At 49.9% G+C, this 13,475-nt stretch overlaps 1 protein-coding gene across 9 annotated transcripts in view; it reads left to right on the plus strand.

Moving 5' to 3' along the window:
* The window catches only part of dab2ipb (DAB2 interacting protein b), a 31,586-nt gene that overhangs the window by 6,284 nt on the left and 11,827 nt on the right, over positions 1–13,475 (plus strand). For 3 of the 9 annotated variants that reach the window (XM_089020700.1, XM_089020702.1, XM_089020697.1), the window contains exons 2-6: positions 1,522–1,652; positions 4,773–4,891; positions 8,549–8,702; positions 8,782–8,880; positions 8,973–9,527. In XM_089020700.1, coding sequence (XP_088876826.1) covers positions 1,522–1,652; positions 4,773–4,891; positions 8,549–8,702; positions 8,782–8,880; positions 8,973–9,527 — 1,058 coding nt within the window. Of the gene's footprint in view, positions 1–1,521; positions 1,653–4,772; positions 4,892–4,920; positions 6,245–6,461; positions 8,136–8,330; positions 8,465–8,548; positions 8,703–8,781; positions 8,881–8,972; positions 9,528–13,475 lie in introns of those variants that run through there. The other 6 variants (XM_089020701.1, XM_089020698.1, XM_089020704.1 and 3 more) reach the window with 5 other exon arrangements.

Consider the following 13,475-nt stretch of genomic DNA (forward strand, 5'->3'; position numbering starts at 1 on the left):
TTTTCTCTCCACAAAGGCGAATCCTTCCATCCATTCAACAACATTTTTAACTATATTCTTTTCCTTTGGGCTTTTCCCTTCAAGGGGTCGCCACAGCAAATCACTGTCCTCCATCTTTAGAGGCTTGATCCGCATGTTTGTTTTGGCCAAGCTTTTACGTCGGATGCCCTTCCTGACACAAGCCTCGCTCAGTAAAAGGCTCCCAAACACAAAATGGCCATCGGCACAGCAACATTCAAAAAAGAAAAAACTATACTCACCATTTGATGACAATGCTCGCCATCGCCAGGCTTATTTAAAAGGCGGCGTTTACCTCTTTCGACATCAAGGGCCATCGGTCAGTATCATCCAATCTAATTTGCGCTTTCTGCCGACTGCCGCCCAAACAGGAAACGAACAGTGAGAAAGCGAGAATGCATTTAGTTTTATCGGCGACCCAGATGCAATCATCAAAAGAGCCATGCAGTGATACCTCGGCTTACAAACTTAATTGGTTCCCAAACAGAGTGTGTAAGGCAAAAAGTGTCTATCCCCAAAGTTAATTTCCCATAGGAAACCACTAAAATGAGAATAATCCGTTCTAATTTTCTAAGACTTAAAACTACACAAAATATACCTTATTTTATATATAATAAATGTCCTATGGTATTATAATTAAAGAAATAAACTGTACAGTATAATAAAGTAGTTTTATTTACCTTTGTGATGGTCATTGATGGCTTGATGGAATGGAGCGGCCAGTTTCCTCAGCATTAAACACTTGATGAGGAACGTAGCCTTCTTCTTTCACCATCTTGAGGAATGATCCCTTGGAGGTGCTTTCTCTGTGATAGAATCAGAATCAGAATACCTTTATTCGTCCCGCAATGGGGAAATTTGCAAATCGTATGACGTTGTTCCAAATCAATTGTGTTCTCTTGAGCTGGGTTGATAGCTTTTTGCATCAAGTGTACAGATGGTTTGTGAGGGTTATTTGTGGAGCCTGATTGATGGGAATTTTAACCTTGAAGTCTACACTCTGCCTCTGAACTATCAAAGTTAAAATCCATTTTCTCACTCTCTCTCTCTGTCGTCTGCCTGTCTCTTTAATGTTTAAACCCCACCCCCTCACTGCTGCGTTCTTGACCAATCACGTGGCTTTCACCGAAGACTGGGGGCGGGGAATGGAGGACAAAAACGTCATCTGCCATTTTCTTGTTAGAATGGATTCGGCAACGACACATCATTCATTGTGGCACTCCGTGTGTATCCCCAAAAAGTTCATATGCCAAGGTAAAATGTTCATACATTTATCGTTCGTAAACCGAAAAGTTCGTAAGCCAAGGGGTTTGTAAACCGAGGTATCACTGTATATGGCTCGCGAGCCATAGGTTCCCGACACCTGCAGTGGAGTCACCAAATCGCGGGATGAAAATGACCAAATCGTTGGCTCCGCCCACTTTGGATGTCCGCTAAGCGAGTCCGTCGTGTTTCGGCTGCCGTGGCGCTCAACAACCGTCTCTGCGTTGGTGTTCTTTGCAGAGTCACCTCCCGAGAGTTCCGGGCGCCGACGCAGCGTGCCCGGCAGCCCGACGGACAAAACACCGCCTGCCATGGAGGTCGCGCCCGCCTCTGCTGCCGCCGCTGCACCCTTCAGGGTCACCGTGAGTACTGTGAGTCTGTCTTTGGATACGTCTTGCTTTGCTGTGGTTGCGCACTTATGGGAAGAAAGTCGAGCAAAAGCGCCAAAAGATTCGCTTATCTGAAAATTCAGCCATGGGATGAGCCGGAGACGCCCCCTTTTCAGGTCTTCCGGCGAAGGGAAGAAGGATTGGCACTCAACTGGCCTGTGGATGTCAGTTTCTGATGGATTCCATCGGTTACTATAGAGAACAACTTTTTTTTTTGGGGGGGGGTGGGGCAGTCAAAGGCTTAAAGTGGAGGCAAGAGTGGAGGCAAGGTTTCCTCGAATCAAAGTCATCCTTTGGCGCCATCTTGCTGTGAAAGTGCGACAACGTGTGACGTGTCGGCCTCAACCTCGCAGCGAGTTTCACGCCGTATGTTTTCCACTGACTGAGCCGTGGAAGAACCACAGGTTGCCGTACTTCTACTGAAAGGACAACCAACGTCACTTTTTTGTTTTTTAACTGACACCAGAAAAACGTTGTAGAGCATCTAAAATACCCAAAACATGCAGTATGATATTTTTAGTCAAATGCAAAACACCAATAAAAATGACTTAAAGTGTCCAAAATCTGCAAAAAATTGAGCTGTGAATTGGGCGTTTTCAGAAAGTCCCGCCCCCCTTTAGTGACGTCACGCCAAGACGTCTTGCATTGCTGCAGAATCAAAACAATGGCTTCAGATTCGGAGAATATGCTTTCTTGTTACACATCCAGTTATGAATATGATTCAAATAGTCCTGATGAGCAAAGCATACATGTTTGCAATCAATTAAAGAATTTATTTGGGCCATTTTGAGGCAAACGGGCGTGTGGGAATGTCTCACCAAAGAAGAGGCAGAAAAATGGCGACCAGCTCCGGTGAGGAATGAATCAGCTCGTTTCCACAGGCTGATACATTCTTTCCATGGAGTTTGCCTCCCTCTGCTGGCGGCTTTTGGACATCGTTTAAAAAAAAACAGTACAGCAAAATACATTGACGTGATGGAAAGACGCTACAATGCGTCTTTGTTACGGTGAGGAGGCGGTCCTTTTCTGACGTCACGTACGGACTCGTCACCAACTCAAAAACAAGACTTCCTGAATGTTCAGCGTGAGTCTTAAAACGTAAAATAGAGCTACAGTAAAGTCTCGTTATATCGATATTCAAGGGAGTTCGAAAAAATATCGATATAACAGGGACTATCGATATATCCGACCCTGTTTGCATGTAATTTTCTCCGTGCGTGCATAGAAATAGTATCGATATAACCGGGACTATCGATATATCCGATATCGATATAACGAGACTTTACTGTATATGCGGTGGAATCTTATTAAAATACGCCCAGTAGAAGTCATTTGAAGCCATTTTACAAATTATGGACACAACTCGTCCGGGGACGTCGGTTGTCCTTTTAGTCCTTCGCCAGCGGCCCGATGACCTTTGGACTTTGGACTCAGCGGTCACTGGCGGTTAACTAATCAAGTTGGGGCGCGTCGAACGGAGTCTCGGTCTGTTTTCCAGATGGGGCCCCGATGGCTTTGATCAAGCGCAAAGGCGCTTTTTGATGTTGGAGCGTGTCCGTGCAAGTCCTGCACAGATTTTGCTTTCATTTCTCCACGCGTGACATCAAAGTCGGTTCAGGCCAGCACATGCCGGTCAACGTACGACGCGCGCACGCATACGGCAAGTCGCTGGTGTTTTTCCATTTGTGCCGCACTGCCGTATTTCAATTCAAACGGCCGCTTCGTTGAGTAGAAAATTCAGCCATGAGTCCCCAATTTGAAGCTAATTAGCAATTAGCGGCGGCTATTTGCATGAAGAAAAAACCAGCCAGAGGCGCTTCAGCATTGTTCTTTTTTAATATAGCCGCACGCGGTTGAAAAAAGTCACATGACTAATCAAATACTGGACAGTTCTCAAAGTACCCTTTTTTCTTTGTTTTCAGGCAAGTGTCATAAAGTGAAAAAGCATCACGTTTCGTGTCATAAAGTGACACCAGTGCGTAGCGTAGCTCATGCTCAAAGTCGTTATCGGCGTCTTATTTGGAAATTGGTGGCAAAGATGGAGGTGGATTTCGCCCCGCAGCCACCACCGTTGCTGGCCGACTGCCTCCCCCAGGTACCAATCTCGAAAATGCCGAGTGGTGTCATCGAGTCGTTTCCTGAAGACAAGCGCTTGCGGCGGCAAATAAAAGGCGCGTCCGTCATCGAGCAGCTCTGCAATTATCTCCACCAAGCACGGGTAATGGCGCCGGGGCATTAATGGTGCCCCGTGTTGCCGAGCTTAGTTATGGATTAGCCTTGACGCTGATGGCGTCGTAAACTGATGAATGAGTGGGAAAATATGCTCTGTTGCCTTTATTTCGGCATTTGGCAAAGCAGCACGATCGCACCTGGCTAAGCTTGGCTGGGGTTCATTGTTAGCGGTATGGGTTAGCAGGTCACGCCAACCAGCACAGCGCTCAGATTTTAGCATTCAGGCTGGCATCAGTAACAACCGCGCAACCACAAAAGTGGACGGCCGACACCCCGCGATCGCCTCACGATCGCCCAACACCGGCGGCATCCTGACAGGCCCCCCCCCCCCCCTCTTTTTTTCCTTTGCTCCAAATGACAGCCGGCCGTTGCCATGGCGACAGCGGGCCGCTGGGGAACGCGATTTCAGCTGTTGGTTGGCCCGTGTGAAAATAAACACGGCGAGAGCGATGGCGGTGGTTTGGCCGGGCGGGGGGTGGAGGGATGCTACCAAAACAAAACTTGGCAGAGGGGGGACGTTGCCTGTGAATTAGCGCCTAATGACCGTGTTTGAAGAAGAATGGTGACATCACGGGCGGGGAGCCGCAAACGTGTTGTCGCTGTGGGAAGAGCTTTCACCTTGTCCCGACTCAACCTGCTGAAACGTGACCGTCAGGCCTAGGAAAAGCATCGGCGCCATCTATGGCCGCATGTTGAACAAGCGAGGAGATGTCCTTGTGCCTTTCTTTGAACAAGCTCTGCCTTTGCTTCCATTTTACTGCTCACCGCAAAAGTGGGCGAGCCAAAAACCCGCCGTAAGGGCCATTTCAGCCCATTGTGACCTCAAGTTGATCACCTGTGTTTTTGTTTTGGGCGGGGGGGTGCACCCAGGGCTTCCTGAGCCGGCGGCTGAAGGGTTCCATCAAGCGCACCAAGAGTCAGCCCAAGCTGGACCGCAACTCCAGCTTCAGGCACATTTTGCCGGGCTTCAGGAACGCCGACAGCGATAGGTGAGTTCCCCCTTTTTTGTGAGGGGCTCAGGAGGTTTTACCCGAGCGTCATTCGGACCAAAGTAGTACTTTGAGGCTAACTTGGAACATGCTGGTGACTATGGTGAAGGGAATTGAGGAAGTTCGGATTGAGAAAGGAGTGGCTTGATGTCATATTGTGGCAAAATATTTACTATACAGTGCCTTGAATTTTGCAACCTTTCGCCACATTTCAGGCTTCAAACATAAAGATATGAAATTATTATTTTTTGTCAAGGATCAACAAAATCGTCAAAAAATGGGACACAATTGTGAAGTGGAACAACATTTATTGGATAATTTATTTATTTTTTAACAAATAAAATGAAAAGTGGGGCGTGCACACCCCTTTTGCATGGGTACCGTTTGTTCGGCACTGAATAAGGTGAATGATCTCATGTCGGGAAGGGAGAGTGGGGTCGGAATTCTCACCCTTCGTTCTAGAAGCCACACTCCCTTCAACCTCCATTACTTGTTGAGTAATCTCCGTTGAGTTTTTTCAATGCTGAATACTTTGCCCACATCATAATTGAGGCCGAGCTCATATAAACAGCAACAGCTGACTAACTAGCAATGCAACACGCACCACAGCTGACAGGACAAAGAGCACCGGGCAGGCCACAAGAGGAAGTGTGTGGGGGGCGGGCGGGCTGATGCTGGCCAACAGACGTACACTCGCAGACAGCTCACCTCGTGGATTAGCCATGTTGCATGTGACCTTGGTTAGGACCGGGCCATACCAATGCATTTCCTCATCCTGCCACATTCAAGATGGCGCAGACAGACCGTTCGGCCATGCGTGTGCGCATATTCGCGTCTATGAGCTGGCCTGCACCACACGTATCCATGTGATAAAACACACCCATGCCGCCCCCTCCCCCTCGCCCAACTCCAGCCCCAGCCCGCCCGCTTGTTCGCCACAGCCAGTCAGGCTCCTCCCCGCACGAGGAGACAGCGGTGGGGAGGTGCAGTCAATCGCTAAGAGAGAAAGGGAGAGGTTGAGGCGGACGTCGGGACTAAAAGGGAGACCAGAATCACCGCCGTCCACCCCCTGCCCAAATCCAAGCCGGGGAAGCGGCTAATGTAGACGCGAGCTGGAGGGGGTCGTCGCACCGCTCCCACCGGACAAGGAAAAGCAAGGGAGGAGGAAGTCAAGCAACAAGGGGAAAGGAGGGGGTGGGCTTGGGGGGACGGATAAACATAAAAGCATCCATCCCTGGCGGGGGTTCTCTTTCTCTTTAACCCCCCTCCCCCTTATCTCTCTCTCGCCCCGCACTCCTCTTCCTGTTGTCCACCCTCGCAGTCGCTCACTCTGTGGAATTTCAACCATGCCTGGTGAGTCCCTTCCGGCCGCTTTCCGCGCCGTTCTGTCGGATTGCTTTTGCTTGTTTTATTGGGGGGTGGGGGAGGCGTGGTGGTGTGGTGTCATGACGATCGAATGGCCTGGAATTCTCGAGAGGCCTCCCTTCAAGGGAGGGGTTGTGTTTCATTCCGCCGGAGGCGAAGGGAAGATTTGTCTGCAGCGTTGTGGGGGGGGGGGGGGGGGGGGTTCTATCCGTTGTGGGGCCGAGGGAGGCGCGGTGCTTGGCGTCGCGGCCGCGAGGACGATGCCACTGCTGATCATCGGAGCCCGTCGTCGCTGTTGCGTCCGGGTTCCCATGATGAGTCATTCCTTCAGACCTTTATGTACTCAAAGGCAACTCTTCTTGTGCTCCTGATGGCAACGGGTTGCTCGGGAGACTGCGACTTCGGTCCGAGGTCAGCAAAGTATGTCGAGGTCCCCGGAGACCAGTCGAGACCGGAAGGACTTTCTCGATCACAGTGGCCTTTTTGCTGGACATGTTCCCTAAAATGGCCTCTCGCGCAGAACCCGGCCATCTGGCCTGTCTTTCGCACGCTAGCGAAGCACAACGTTGAGAAAGTCAACTTGTATCGCCCGCAACGCAAGAACTTTGTCACGCCCACACGGCCCAACCAAATGGGGACCCATTAGCACGTTTCCATCACAAGCAAGCAAGCCACGTGAAGCTTATGCCCTGGGTTATTAGACGAGAACCATGGGAGACTCTCGCACGTTTGGCCATGCTGCAATTTAGCCGAAGCGCAACTGCCTCGAAACGCAACCAAGCGCGACAAGGGCCACGTGTGTCCGTCCCCGCCAATGTAACCTTCTTTCCTCTTTTGGAGATGCGGTACTCCGGAGAACCGACACGTGAGCCAGTCAATCGAACGCTTGGCGACCAGCAGCCACAAAACGTTTTTCAGAACGCAAGCGAACGAGAGGCGATGCGATGACCCATTTCTGTCATCCCGATCAACGCAGGGGAGCGTTCCTTTTTGAGAAACGTCCCACTTCTGAGAAAGACGCTTTGACCACTTTGGTCAAGAACGAGGCCGGAACGCCCTCCGCCTTTCACGGCCAACGTCACCAAGCACGTACCGGACAGAAACGTCCGAAGCCTTTTAGCCAGCGCGTCAGTGGATTGAGCGAGCTCCTTATATAAGCATGCAGGGCATGGGTCTAAAGGTCGGGTCTCGACATGGTCAGTTCGGATTACCGCTCGTCCATCGCCGCCCGATCGGGCCACAGCAAGAGGACGGCCCAGTCGTACGTGTAAAGCCTAATTGCTTGCGAGGCGGGCTTCTCCCGTGGCGGACCGCTCACTCGCTATGACGGGGAAGCCAAGGCAAAAGTGGCACTTTGGCCTTGCCTTGAAAGAACCAAATGGAACAAACCAATGGTGGATTCTTGGGACGACGGTTCCGCGAAAGGGCACCACAGTCTGCGTCCGGTTCAACGGCTGACACTCACTCACGTTCGTCGACACCTTTTCGGCGGCGCACGCCCCGTCTCGTGTGCTCCAATGCTAGCAATCGGTCCGATTTCCGCCCCCTTTCATGGCAAGGGAAACGTTTTCCTGCCTTGCTTTCCCCACCCGCCCCGCGCGCCTCCCGAGCATTTGGAGTGCTGTCTTTTGAAATATCTTGAGCGGAGCGTCGCGTTGCTAGCATCACAAGCGCGTCCTTTGGGGGCGCAAAGTGGCCCCCGTCGCCTTCGCCGCGACTTGCCTCCACAACGCGGGTCGGCAAAGGGCGGCTGCGGAAAGCCACAAGCTCGGCGACGTCCGCGTTTGAGGAATGCGAGCCGAGAAAGCCACGCGGGAGTCGCCGCTTCCGTCCTGGAGGGGCTCGGCCGCGCCATGTTTAGCTTGTTCGGCGGCAGGCTGTAAGTGTCGGGAGCGCATCGTCGTTGCCGGGCTCCACACGGAAATATCCGCTTTGCATCGGTGACGTTTGTTTGTTTGTCCGTCTTCAACGCCTTTTGGTGCAAAGAGGACCGTGGGGAAGGGTGCGCGCGGTGAGGGGGGGGGAGGGTAAGAGCATGTGCGGGCATGACAGCAGAAAATATTCAACGCCGCAGGCAATGTTGAACAAGAGAGCTGCTAGCCGAATCGCACCCTGATGAGTGGAATCCTTCCGCCCAAACTGAAGGCCGTTAGCGCGCGCAAACGCGACAATTTGACTCGTGCGGAAATGCAGCGGTGGACCCGGGAGGTCCGAATCCGCCGACTCCGTCAGAAGGACTTGGTCCCACATGCCCGCCGCCATCTTCTGGTGAAGTTTCCTTTTTCTCCTCAGATCTCATCTGATGCCCAGGCTGAAGGAGTCTCGCTCCCACGAGTCACTGCTCAGCCCCGGCAGCGCTGTGGAAGCCCTGGACTTGAGCATGGAGGACCAGGTCATCATCAAGCCAGTGCACAGCAGCATCCTCGGCCAGGACTACTGCTTCGAGGTGAGGCGTGCGCAGCGGGTGTGTGCAAAGTCCCCAAAGGTTTGCTTCCTTTCTAATGCCCCCCCCCCAACCCCCACAGGTGACCACCTCCTCGGGGAGCAAGTGCTTCTCGTGCCGCTCGTCCGCAGAGAGAGACAAATGGATGGAGAACCTGAGGAGAGCCGTGCAGCCAAACAAGGTGAGGAGGCCCCCTGGCCGGCAATCGGCCCGAAAAGCGCCGGTTTGCGGGTGCTTTGGGGAAAAACCAATCGCCGCCTTGTCTGTGGCCAGGATAACAGTCGGCGGGTGGAGAACACGCTGCGGCTGTGGCTGATCGAGGCCAAGGACCTGCCGGGCAAAAAAAAGTATTTTTGCGAGCTGTGCCTGGACGAGGCGCTGTACGCCCGCACCAGCTGCAAACTCAAGACGGACAACGTCTTCTGGGGCGAGCGCTTCGAGTTCGACAACCTGCCGGCCGTGCAGGCCATCACCGCCCACCTCTACAAGGACGCCGACAAGAAGAAGAAGAAGGACAAGAGCAACTACGTGGGCTCAGTGGGCATCCCGGCGGCGGCAGTGAGCGGACGCCACTTTGTGGAGAAGTGGTACCCGCTGGGCGGGCCCCAGCCGGCCAAGGCCAAGACCGCCCCGCCCGCCATCCGCATCAAGGCGCGCTACCAGAGCGTCAGCATCCTGCCCATGGAGATGTACAAGGAGTTTGCCGAGTACGCCACCAACAACTACATGCTGCTCTGCTCCGTGCTGGAGCCCGCCATCGGCGTCAAGAACAAGGAAGAGGTGGCCTGCGCCCTGGTGCACATTCTGCAGAGCACTGGCAAAGCCAAAGTAAGTTTTCGCGCTGCCAAAAAAACCTCAAATGACATTGCCGCGCCCACTCATGTTGGGATGTGCGGACCAGTGTCAAATTTAGAAAACTATTTTTAATCCCTGGCTCCTTGTCAGGCGCGCCGCTTCATTTGCCACATGCAAAAACAAAACGAGAGAGAGAGAGAGGCCACGACGAGAGTTATTTTTTGCTATCTCCGCCCCTCCGAGTACCATCGAGTCTCACACACACACGCCGCCATCGACAAAATCGGCGGCGGCGTCGGTTTTAAAGAGATATCTTGCGAATTGATCTGCATGTCGCCGGCAAGCCCATCCCGAAAGAGCATCTCGAGCCTCTTCATCTCCTCCTCCTTTTGGGTTTTGTTTTGATGCCTGACGAGATGTGGCAGCGACACAAAGCGCCTTCCACTTGCGCTTATTAGCGCCAAAGCCAGTGGACGGGCGCATGGACACAGCACAAAAGACAACGCAGACTCGAGCTTCGAAGACCGCAACCCAGTTTGTGGTCGTCCTTGGCCCTCCTCAAAGCCCATTGGCGTTCCGCACAGATTGTCTGTGAAATGGGTTTGGCTGGGCCATGCCAAAATTACAATCTCAACTTTTTTCGATGCCAAAATTACAATCTCAATGTTTTAAATTGAGATTGAAAGCAACGGAGATTCCGGCCAAGGGAAATTAAAATAGAGGAAAATGAAATATTTCCATCTATATTTACAGAATTATACAACTACCTTTTATGATGTTTATGGAGTCTTTTCATCAACTTTGGTCATCCCCCATCAGGTCTTATGCAATTAGTTAGTTTAGTATTATAAACCATCATTAAATTCATGGTGTACTACAGGTCAACAGTAATAAACATGCCCATTCATAATTTCCTTCATTAGAATAATAACTTGTGAATTTGAATGCCTCACCAGGTAGTTTGTAATTCTGCTTTCTCCATCTTTTTCTTCCCTCACAATGCTGTTTGAGTGACAGCCAAACTTTGCCACCATAGTTGATCACTTTTCCATGGCAAAGACTGCAAGGGACTTTTCCCTGCCGGATTTTGATGTTTGAATATGAAATGTGAAAGCGGGCATCCATCGACTTGTTTTTCTAACCATGCCCAATTCCACCGATTCTTTATCCCTCCATCGGCATCCAGAGACGTCACCGTTCCACTATCACTCTTGTGTAGAATACAGTGAGACCTCAGCTTACGAACTTAATTGGTTCCCAGACAGAGTGTGTAAGCCAAAGAGTGTGTATCACAAGAAAATTCTCCCATAGGAAACCATTAAAATGGGAATAATCCATTCTCGGGTTTCCAAAAATATACTTTTCAACTAAATAAGCATTAAAACTACACACAACATACCTTATTCTATGTATAATAAATGTGCTATTGTATTGTAATGAAAGAAATACACTGCACTGTATAATAAATCGATGAGGTTTCTTCAGTCGTCATCTGTACAAAAGTGAAGGTTTCGGACGTTTCGCCTCCTATCCAAGAGGCTTCGTCAGCGAACTAAAGTCTTACTGGTCGTATCGGCCCTATTTATATATCCCTAATGTCCAGACATGGCGGTGCCGGACACAGCTATGACAAGTCCCTACTCTCAGGGTGGGGGGAGCAGAGGACCACTCCCTGTGGCCCCACTGATTGTTCCTACATTCCTGACTAACGACTGGCCTGTTTGCCCCCCTCCCTCCGGTATCATCAGCATAACGACCCTCATCAGCATTACGAATGTTGTCTAACCTGTTTTGCCTAAGCAGGTTATTGTATGAACGATCCAAATTGAACCTCACCCCACCAGACCGCTTTAATGAAGGATTTTGTTGTTTTATAAGAATCGCTTCTTTTACTCCCCTTTCAAACCATCTATGTTCTTTCGCTAAGATTTTAACCTCATTGTCGTCAAATGAGTGGTTGCTCGCTTTTAGGTGCAAATGTACTGCCGATTGAGGCCCACTAGTATTATCCCTGGGATGTTGATAAAGTCTTTTTTTGAGAATTTGTTGAGTCTCCCCAATGTACTGCTCTTTACAATTTTCATTCTTACAATGTATGGAATAAACTACATTACTTTCATTTTCACGTTTTTTCATTTGGTAGCCTATCTTTTGGATGCACTAATTTTTGCCTGCAACACAAAATTCCTACTTATTTCAAACCGATAAACACGTTAAGGCAAAAATTAGTGCATGCATAGTGATGAGGTGATACCAGGGGGAGTGGGGGTAATAGGCCAGTCGTTAGTCAGGAATGTAGGAACAATCAGTGGGGCCACAGGGAGTGGTCCTCTGCTCCCCCCAACCTGAGAGTAGGGACCTATCATAGCTGTGTCCGGCACCGCCATGTCTGGACATTATGGATATATAAATAGGGTCGATACGACCAGTCAGACTTTAGTTCGCTGACGAAGCCTCTTGGATAGGAGGAGAAACGTCCGAAACCTTCAAAAAAGTACAGATGACGGCTGAAGAAACCTTCTCATCGATGGACCACTCCTGTACGACTGGGAGCTTACACAGACGTACAGTATAATAAAGTCACTTTATTTACATTTGTGATGGTCATTGATGGCTTGATGGAATGGCGTTGGAGGTCCGAGGTCAAAGGGAATTGCTGTTTGGAAAGAGAGTCACATTAAATAAGGACTGTAATTAAAGAAATAAACCGTGCTATAAAATAAAGTCGTTTTATTTACCTTTATGATGGTCATTGATGGCTTGATGGAATGGTGTAGGAGGTCGAAGGTCAGAGGGAATTGCTGTTTGGAAAGAGAGGCACATTACATGAGGACTGTAATTAAAGAAATAAACCGTACTGTAAAATAAAGTTTTATTGACCTTTTTGATGGTCGTTGGGGACTGTTGGTAACTTAACCTCTGGTGTGGCTTCTCTTCTTTTTTCTTTGGAGACTCCTCATCCTTTTTGCTGATTAAAAACCTCTTAATGGACACCTGTTGCTTTCTGACTTGTAAGGTCTTACGAAGCTGAGGCATCACATTATCGTTCATCATGTTGATGATTGTCATAGCCACCGTCTTTTCTGGATGGAACTGGTCGGTAAAAGCCTGCACATCATTCCACTTTGCCAACATTGCCTTGATGAGCTCACTTGATGCTGCAGCCATCTCGTCCTCTTCCTCAGATGTTCTCGAACCATCCGTTGCTGGCTTTAAAATCCTCAATAAGCGGCGAACTTCCAGGTTGGCGCATGACGATATCGGCGTGAATTAGCCGTGCTTTCTCGCATGAAATAGCTTTACTCACGCTGCCGTCGGATAGCTGCTTTTCGTGAATCCAAATTAACAGAAGTTTTTCAACTTCTTCAATTGCACGAGACCGTCGCTTTGAGAGCACGGAAACACCTTTTGCAACAGATGCCCCTTTGATGGCTTCTCTGTTCCGGAGAATGGCAGTAATGGTTGACTTAGCGTAGCCGTGCTCGGCCACTAAATCACACAAACGCACGCCTCGTTCGTGTTTTTTAATTCTTATTCTCAATTCTGTGTTTTTCAATTCTTTCAATATCTCCTTCTCAGCCACGGTGATTTTATTTGGTGTCTTCTTGGGCTGAAGACGAGCCTGTGGTGGGGTTTTTTTTGGTCCCATAATAGTAAAAAATTCAGCAAATAGCTCCAAGGAGGCGATCGACATGTGCATTCAATGAGAGGGGGTGTGGAAAGTAGTGCCGGCTGGAGCGCTGTTCGGTCGTGTGCTTCCACCGAAGGTCACTCCGCCAGATCCGAAGGTCGTGTGCTCTGGTGTTTTTCCGCCGAAGATTACTCCACCAGCCGTGGTGGGTGTGTATCATGAAAATAATGCGTATTTCAAGGTTTAATTTTCATAAATTTGACGTTCGTAAAATGAAAAGTTCATAAAATAAGGTGTTTGTAAACTAAGGTCTCACTGTATCTCTCTTCTATAATCTTTACATCATCGAC

This window comes from Hippocampus bargibanti, linkage group LG18 (assembly GCF_051943395.1).
Source record: "Hippocampus bargibanti isolate YZ-2025 linkage group LG18, ASM5194339v1, whole genome shotgun sequence".
NCBI lineage: Eukaryota > Metazoa > Chordata > Actinopteri > Syngnathiformes > Syngnathidae > Hippocampus > Hippocampus bargibanti.